The 9,610-nt window shown below is 43.9% G+C and overlaps 1 protein-coding gene across 1 annotated transcript in view; it reads left to right on the top strand.

The window, feature by feature from the left end:
* The first annotated feature begins 300 nt into the window (after window positions 1–300).
* Window positions 301–9,610, top strand: part of LOC144769781 (olfactory receptor 5V1-like) — a 50,633-nt gene continuing 41,323 nt past the window's right edge. Inside the window, exon 1 of the mRNA XM_078653966.1 lies at window positions 301–313. Coding sequence (XP_078510092.1) covers window positions 301–313 — 13 coding nt within the window. The remainder of the gene's footprint in view (window positions 314–9,610) is intronic.

The following is a 9,610-nucleotide window of genomic DNA, read 5'->3' as shown; positions in this document are numbered from 1 at the left end:
TGTCCAGCAGTCTCTTGTAAGGCCCCACTCATCACGTATCCTTTTACTGCTTGGATCGTGTCGTCCGCTGCATACCCAGTCTCCCATTCTTGGGCACTGATGGCAGACTCCTGGTCTTCCATGAGAGCAATGGCGTATTCTTCCCATTCGTTGGGTCTTTGGTCTTCCGCCTTTTCCTTGGCTTGCAGCTCCACTTAGGTAGTCGGCCACCTTGTTCTTCTGGCCTGGCAAATACTCCACTTCGTATACAAAGTCTAGAAGTCTCAATGTCATTTTGGCTATGCGGGGGGTCGCGTGGGCATGACCGCTCGAGGTGAGGACCTTCACTAGGGATTTGTGGTCGGTTCGCAGAAGAAACTTAGCGCCTCACAGAAATTGCCTGAACCGCTCCATCGCCCACACCGCCGCCAACATCTCCTTTTCTACAAAAGTTTTAGGTAGTAGTGTTCCCAAAGGAAACGTCCGCACAATTCTTTAAAGTACAATATTCATGTATATGCACATAGTACACAATATATATAGGAACAGTCAAAACAGTTAATATTACTTGGGTGCTAAAGAAATTCAAGGCACCTACTACCCCAAGGTACTATAGGCAGACACGGGATGTGCATGCCACATCGACAATTGAAAGTTGAAATTCTAATTACAGCACTCCTAATAAGTATACATGTATCAATTTAGGCTATCATGTAAAGCCCTCAGCACAAGAGAAATTGAAGCTATTGTCTGAAATAGACTGACAGATAGAACACACGTCCCAATAGGTAAAAGGGGGTCCAGATGTTCCAAGATGAATTCAAATAGAGTCCAAGTTAACTTTCTTCAATATTTTCTTTATTCAAATTTTATAAAATAGGTTCTCCCAGCACGTAAATCGCCAACACGCGTTTCGTCTCACACAGAGACTTCATCAAGGCATAAATATGGTATGGAGATGTCTTATTAGTACGCCAAGTTTGGGAAACAAACTGCAGTCTATATATGGTGAGACACCATTAAATTTGAGAGATGAGCTTAGATCTGCAGTGTACGGCAAAAAATGCTGTTTAGATGTATTAAGGACCGCACCATCAATCCATATTCGACGATGTGACTATACTTAGTAGGTGAAGAGCGGGCTTTGAGTGGGAACACCCGCAGCAACTCCCATGGAATGCCTCCTTGACGGCTTCCTTGCCTTACTCCATATCAATGAGACCATGCAAAGCCATAGATATAATTGCGAGGCCGTCGCCACCTGATCATCATAAAAAGTGATGCCCCGACAGTGCAGGACTCTTATAAACGAGGGCCAAGGTCTCCAGTTTTAGGAACTTCCTGCTTTATCTGACATAGTCTTAGCATGGAGCTATTTAGACCTCACCATCATCCGGGTATGAGTGATTCACTCCATTATACTTACCTGCTAGCACTGATGTGCTCTGCTCTTTTTTCAGGAATAGTGAAACTTTGTGTTATTTTTGGTGTAAAGTACTAGTGGTGCTGCCTGATTGCATGATACCTTCATCCATTTGCAAGAGCCTCATGTCAAGGTCCCATTGACACATTCTCAACAGAAGCATTTTCTGCAATTGTACTCAGAAATGTTCCCAAAGAACAGCAGCCGGCAAAGACAAATTAGAGAAAGATTCTATACCTATTCAGAGACTTCAAGGATGTAAATGTGGCTGTGCTTGATGTACTTCCAAGTGCAGCTACTTCTCATTGACAAATCTAACCTCAAAAAACAAAGTAAGGGGGGGCCCCGCTTCAATATCTTGAAGAGAAGCATGAGTGAGGCTCCGGCATTTTACATCACCTTCTGGGGCGCCCACTATTGACATTCATAAAAAAACATATATAACCATAAATATCATATATTGAAGGCACAAACGTAGCTCCATCAATATCCGCATCCTTTAACCCTTCATACAGTCACATGAAAGCAGCACAGATCTTCTCCAAAATCCATCTAAGAGGCGCTTACAACTGTGTAAGTATTCGTGAGGGGTGATGAATGGAAGTGAGCCCTTAACACCGGGTATGGACATTGTAAGTATCTTGTTATTCCTTCAGTCTCTGTACTGCCCCAGGTACCTTCCAGCAGTTTGTGAACTATATATTCCAACATCTGGTTGACACATTTGGTAACATATTTATATGGCATACTTGTGTTCTCAGAGACTGTCTAGAAATATCCAGACCATATGTGTAAGGGCATGCCAAGACCGAGACACTGCTCTGCACATGCCCATGGATTTCGAAACTGCCTCAGATTTATAACACACGGTAAATCGGGGGCAGTGCCAAAACATACACCTTCCAAAATCAGGCCTAATGTAAACATTTCTCCTTGGTTTTTACAGTTTTTGCATGTGCTATATTCTATAGCACACCTAATTCAAGGAAAATGCCTCTCATGATTGTTTTTGTGAAGGAAGGTGCCCCTTTCTGCATATAACCAATCATGCCAACAACACAGAGACATTTGTACAAAAGTGCGTGGTTTGGCACTCTGCTACAAATGGTGCACCAGTGCGGACTGAAAGGACAGGAATGTACCTTATCTGGTAAATACAGTGCATTCCTGCCCTATCGAATTAGTGTAGGGCAGAGCAGCACAGCTAGATGATTTGCAGCACTTCCCAACGCCAATTCTTCTGTAAATCAGGCCCCCAGGTTCTACGGGTTAAGCAGAAAGAACAAGATGAAGGAACAACTGCAAGCAAATAATATAAGGAGCAAAGAACTTCAACACAAGACTAAGAAAAACAAACAATAAGGGTGAGAAACAAGATTGGAGACATTCTCAATGGGATAGAGAAGCCATAAACTGCTTACTAAGTGTTGCCAGGCTAAGGAGAGGAGTTGGCCTAACGGCTAAGGCGCTCGACCTCGGACCTGGAGGAACTGGGTTCGAGTCTCGGTAACGATGCCAAACTTCCTGTGATTCTGGGCAAATCACTTAATCTCCCCGTGCCTAACAAAAATGAATGTGTGTCCTAATGTAACATAACTGGTGCTATGTAAAGCGCTCTGATACCCGATTCGGTTCGGGTCTAGTTCGCGCTATATAAAACTCTGCCAAAAAAAAAAAAAAAAAAGTATATTCAGGAGATGCCCTTTCATTACTGACTCTGCTTGTTGTGCCCCAGAAGAGTAAAAGATCTGACCCGGAAGTCCCACCCTATTATCTGTGCCTTGCCAGCTGCCACAGGCCTGTTCTCCTCACTGTCCATGCTTCTGCTTTATGCAGCCTGGATTTCACGAGTCTGTTAGGCAGTGTGAAGGGAACATCTGGTGGTTAATATTTTTCCATACCATATATGTTTCCATGTTGTTCATATTCTGACCCAAGACCAGGCAGGAAGTTGGCTCTCTTTTTACAATCGAAACATTTTAAAAAGAGCACAAACGTCCCAATATCATTGCAACCATGCACATGCAGCAAACTTTGCAAACTACATGTAGTAATCACGGTACTTGCAAGAAAAGTTAAAAGTAAAGAAACTTTTCCATTTCACACACCTCCACAGTTCACCTGATGCAGCCTGTCCCAGAAGACTCGAAAGCTTGTGTTTTTTATTGCATCACATTTTGTTGACAATTAATGAGCAGGCAAGATTTAATGACTTTTCTATACAGTTGTGGCTGCCCATAACACACCTTGAGAGTCCTTCCCCCGGAGATAACACGGGACACATGGAGAGCACCTTCAGCCATAAAAAAGGCAGAGCAGGCGAGAGCAGGGCTGGCTGGAGACATCTTGGAGGGGCTGGAGGCCTCCTGTGCTGCTCTGCCTCACCTGCCTGTCCTGGTGCTTCCTGCTTCCCTCCAGTTCCTACAGCTTAAGTCCTGGTTCCACCTGCTTGTCTCTGGTTACTACAGGTCATGCCCTGGTTCCACCTGCTTGTCTCTGGTTACTACAGGTCATGCCCTGGTTCCACCTGCTTGTCTCTGGTTACTACAGGTCATGTCCTGGTTCCACCTGCTTGTCTCCGGTTACTAACCCCAGGTTTCTGTCTGACTTCAGGTACACCAAGAGGTAAGAGCTAGTTTAATTACCAGGGTTACGTTTTTGCTATTTTTATATTGTTGTCCAGTTTTTCAAATATTCCGCTCACAAGTTTGAGGCATGTGATATTTTGAGTCACTGTAACTTGCCTCCAACCACTAAGTGGCATTTGTGCAGCAGGACTGGTGTCCCCTGCTCCTCTCAGAGGGCAGCTGGCCGGCTTTAAGCCCCTAGTTAGCAGCTTTCAAGATACATGCACGGCTTCTACCAGCAGAGGAATGTGAATTGTATCTCCCCACCCTAGAGAATCAAATGTAATTAAACGGGGAAGTTGATCTTTTAAAAGTAGGATGCTGGTGGGTGTTTCACGCTTGGAGGCAGAGCATTATCAATACCGGCTCCATCATTCTGGGACTGACTCTGTATTGGATCTTTTGACCTCAAGGTCATGATCAGGTGAAATGACTCAGTGAGTTAAACGCTCACCGCAGGCATCAGCAGTGATCTACGGACCCCAGGGTTGAATACTGAGCAATGCAGCTCAGTATGACATACTTCTAAAGCCGTCATGGAAAACTAATAACTACAGCAATATTAGCGCATGGTATTTACAGGGGTGAGACACGACATATGTGCCATGTATAAATCAGTTACATTTAAGGTGCGCCTATTCACGTTTAGGAAGACCTTAAGTATTGTCCAAGTTGCAGAGAAGGGCATGTTTATCACCGACCTCCAGGTGTTCCATAGGATGTGGGTAATAAAGGTGTGAAACACCTGTTCCCTTCCCTGCCCAGTGACTGTCTCCGCTTACCATACACAAATTGATTGGGTGCTATCCAGCTAAGACCAGCCCAAAATCAATTTTTCATTAGAATCATGTGCCAGCAAAATGAAATTTGATGAATGAATGAATTAACGAGCTTTATCAATAGGGCTCCCAAGTTTATATTTTTGCAGATAAATGCATACGGGACACTTTTCAATTACTTGTCTGTATCTATTTTTCAAGGCAAAAAATAGGCCTACGTTGGGCTATTCTCAATAAAATAAAGCACAAGTGCTATGTCAGTGGGGGTGCATATTGACGGGGAGTGAGTTATTAAAAGATAAAAACCTAATTAACATAAACAAGAACATATATACATTCCCTTTTATTCTATAATACAAATGTTTCCAGATGACAACATTTTACTGTGTATAACTAAAACATGTTGGGCAGTTGAATACATGTGGACATATCCTCATTGTAGCTTTATTTATACACCGACAACAAAATAACAAGATATAAATACAGAAAAATGTGCACAAAAACAACTACACTTCCGGAATGAATATCGAAGGAGAAGGGCTCCGATACAGGAGATAGTACACTATGCCTTAATCGGCACGGTATAGCGACACGGCTAAATTTGAAGTCTTTCTTACATCCTATGAAATAAGGAGTTTACAAGCATACAAAGGATCACGAGATAATACCTGACCTCTTAATAAAAGCAAGTGGGACACATTCGCCATTTTTTTGGAACCACATAAATTAAACAAATCCAGCTTTTAAGCCATTGTAGCAGCGAAATACGATACCAAGCCCTGAAGAAGCCCGTGTTGGGCGAAACGCGTTGGCTGTGGATTTTATGACACAATAAAAGCACTTGAAAATCACGTCATCGTTTGGAAAACCATTACTCCTGTCATCTATGTTGATTTATATATATGGCATTTAAAGCCATAAATAAGTACTAATACGCTTTGCCTCTCCACTGTTGTGTTTAATCACAAAAACAAATATTGACAAATACTGTTAAAAAAAACACTTTGCAACACCTCATGTGTGACACCACACATGTGGTTGCATGCCCTGCAGCCTCTTTGCCAGTCACCATCACCGGAGCACAGGTGAGCCATATCACCTCTTCCCTGGCAGTCTTGTATTTCTGCCCCTAGCAACATGTGTAAAATTGGTTCAGATAAGCAGACACCTGTTCATTCCCTTAAGTGATTGGCTCATCAGATCACTCAAGATATGGCACATTCTAGCTCTCTCCTTGCACTGGTGTGAATGATGCTGACTTTTTATGTGGTGACGCCAATATAAGGGCACACCATGCAAAATGTCTGCACAACCCTTATTGATTTACTGACTTACTTTCATATTCCCAAGTGCTCTTTTTTGTTAGTGTGGTCGAGCAGGTTAGGCTTATCAGAGGGAAGTGTTAACTATTTGTTGCACACACACAGTCAATAAATGGTTCACACACTTAAAAATAAATCCAAGACCAATTTATAACAAATAAAGTAAATTTTTACAAGAATTTAGACACCAAGAACTTTAGAATTACTTTAGTGCAAACATAGATGTTAATTCTAAAAAGAAAACAGAAAAATACCTCAAATAATTTTTTTTTACAGTAAGCCTTGATGGCTTCGATGTTATCATATGGAGAAAAATACACATAGCAAACAGGTACTTGCAAACGCAGATCAGAGGTTCACTTTGGGACTTAGGGTGCTAGAGGGCCGAGGTCCAAAGTACTACCAGCAGTTTCACTATACCTGCCCGGGAGTGTCCGGGTGCAGGGGTGCTGTTTTGGGATGGTAGCCTCGAGAGCTACACCATTACAGTCAACGCGTCTTGAAACAAAGGTTGCAATGGGGGACTTGGGGCAAGTCTAGATGTACCCAGATAGGGGCTCAGATAGTGGGGACCTCTAGGCCAAAGGGACACAGTCAGAAGTTGTGGACCCAGGCTGGGGGACTGGGGGGCTCGGGTGCAGAGGGTATTGGCTGGCTGGCCACTTGAGTTCGACGCTCTCACAGTTTGCCTGTGTACCTGCAATGGGGAGAAAACAAAACAGCAGTGCCACTCTGGTTGTGGATCTCACCTGTCCTGATGCCCCTCGAATTGCCAGAAGGCTTCCAGGTGGTAGGTTGCAGGTTGCATGTAAAACAAGCCATAGCTGGTGCAGGTGCTCCAGTACTAAGGGTATGGGTGCAGAAGGGTTTCTGGAGGGTGTAACCTCTTGAAACTTAGCAGACAAATGGGGCTGACCTCCTAGAGCCACAAAGTCCTCCTCCGGAAGTGGTGCTCCCTCAGTGGGCCTAATGGCCAACAACAAGGTGAACCAAACATATTGGGTCTGTGCCTGCAGATGCAGAGGGTGGCTTCTCCAGCCCAAGGGATATTATAGCTGGTTGTCAAAGTGCTGTATAGTCCTCCAAGTGTTAGAGATGATGCACAGCTGCAAGACGGGTTGGATATTTGCAATTGTTATGGAGCTAACAGCAAAGCAGGGTTTGGTGCAAGGTTCTGTGCAGGTCCTTGATTCTCTCTGTGCTGTCTTTTCTTAGTACTACTTCAGTTCACAGGAAGTAAAATCTGCAGGTCTGGTGTTGGGGAAATACCAAACACTCAATGTAGGGGTGCTTAGGGAAGTATATGGTTGTAGTCAATGGGCAACCTACCTCTAGGGTGACTGTGTCCCTATATAACCACTTTGTGTGGGAATTAGGCATAACCCTGACCCACAAACACTTATTCCACCAAAAAGAACATGACGAAATCCTTCTCTGGCTGTTCACTTCAGGTAGCTCATCTTAGAGGTGTGGGTAGCCTGTGGGTGAGACACGGCTCCTGAATAACTAATTGCCTGTCTGCTCTGGTGCCACATGTGTTCCAGAGCAGGGGGTGGGGTTCCCAAGGTTTGGGAGGAAACACCGGCTGCACGTGAAAAGCAGCAAAGTCTTTGAATCCTCTTGCCTTGTTATTCTAAATTGCTAGCCATCCTGCTGGACAAGGTGAGAACACATTCTGCCGAGAGGGCATTGTTCCTAGCCTCTGAGAACATGGGCTCTCCCTTGCAGGGAGCCAGGAACCCTTTTGTGGTGACAGGATTCAAGATACCATATGCCAACACACTAAGAGACATGTAGGGCTAGAAGGGGCACCTCTAAGGTGCCCTGTGGGTGCATGTCTCAATACATCTGATACTGGTATCAGTACAGTTTAATAAGACAAGTTGTTTGATACCAAACACCACTACTTTCAGTGAAGCCATCAGGTAGCGGGGTAACTTGAAATCACCATTGCCCAGTACATGAATCAAAATGGCTTTGTGAACACATTGCAATGACTAGCAAAGGAACTTGGCATCATCACAGGGGCATATCTGCTCATGCAGATATGCACTTTACAAGTAATATAATGCACTCTGCTTTACATCTCTAAAGGCCTGCTGTAGGGGTGACTTACATATCATACCTGTATGTATGTGGGCTGTGGGTATTGCACAAAGGGAGTGGGCAATACTGGTTTGCACTTTTTCACTCATCCTGTAATGGCAGTCTGCCTACATTTGAGTGTGGGTCCCTTTGGGTGGCATAATAAATGCTGCAGCCCTTAGGGACCCATGGTTCTCAGGGGTACTGTTAGCCATGGTCTTACAAGGGTGCTGAAGTCCTCGTCATTTGAGTTAGAATGAACACTTGTGTAGTTTTTGGGGAATGAGCACAGGCACCGGAGCCTAGTTATCAGGGACCCAGTGCACTTCCAATCAAAAGCATCAGGACCAGTGGGAGAAACGTGGGTGTGATCATGTATGAAAGATACACTTTCTTACATGTCATGCCTAGGGCCAATGCAGGCAGTCTTATGCCATGGTGCAAGGGTTGTTTTTGTCCAGGAAGGAACACTTGTGCTACTTTGGCCTTGAATGGCTTGATAAATCTGACTTAAGAATCATGATGCCATTGCATCACTTTGCAATCTTTTTAGTTGCATCAAGGAAAACAGCTGCCACTTAAATATCATGATGTATTTGGAATGATACTGTAAACAGTATTCTCAAATTGCACGAAGCCAGAATGGTCAAGCAATAACAGCCTATGTAGTTGGGTTTTAGTCTGGTTGCCATGATTATATTACCAATATTCATTAGTGATAACAGCCTATGAGTCACATAAATGTGATGGGATTACCTGGTTTTGAAACATTAGTCTCACAGACAAACTGTTCAGTCCCGTGTATAGGTAGGGTGCGTAGGGGCTTACCTTGTTTACTTTCTTTCTTGCTTGGCGTTGTAGTACATGTTACGTATTCCCTGGAGTACTGGATTGACACTTGTCTTTGCGCTCGGGATGTGCTATTCTCCTTTTGGACCTCGCAGGTGAAGTACTGGACTGTTTGTTTGTTTTCCCTCTTTTTTAATTCTTTTTGTACTGCAACTTAGGTGATTTTTTGTAACTAGTCCCAATTGTTGTGGGTTTCTTGGTTGCTTTTACGAAGCGTACAGGGACCGCACCGGGAAAAGAAGGGATCCCTTATTTTTTGCCCCTGTACTTAGCAGGTTTTTGCTGGAATGGCTTTTTATCGCGCAACTGAGAAGGTGTGGTTATAAACTTCTTTGGACCTGTGAAAGATACTCTATGTTCTGAAATTAGGGAACCCCATTTTTGGAAGGGGTGTTTTCAAGACCTGGTAAGAAGTAAAATAACACTGCCATAACCGCTGCTTAATGGAGTTTGACTGTTGTTCTCCTCAGTACCTGATTTCTCTCTTACTCTCTTGTCCACAGCTTCTCAGAGCTGCTGTCCCTAATCAGTGATACATCAGTCAGT

Source organism: Lissotriton helveticus, chromosome 7, assembly GCF_964261635.1.
Source record: "Lissotriton helveticus chromosome 7, aLisHel1.1, whole genome shotgun sequence".
In the NCBI taxonomy this organism is placed as follows: Eukaryota; Metazoa; Chordata; class Amphibia; order Caudata; family Salamandridae; genus Lissotriton; species Lissotriton helveticus.
Note: the sequence above shows the minus strand (reverse complement) of the source record. Positions and strands in the feature narration are given on the sequence as shown.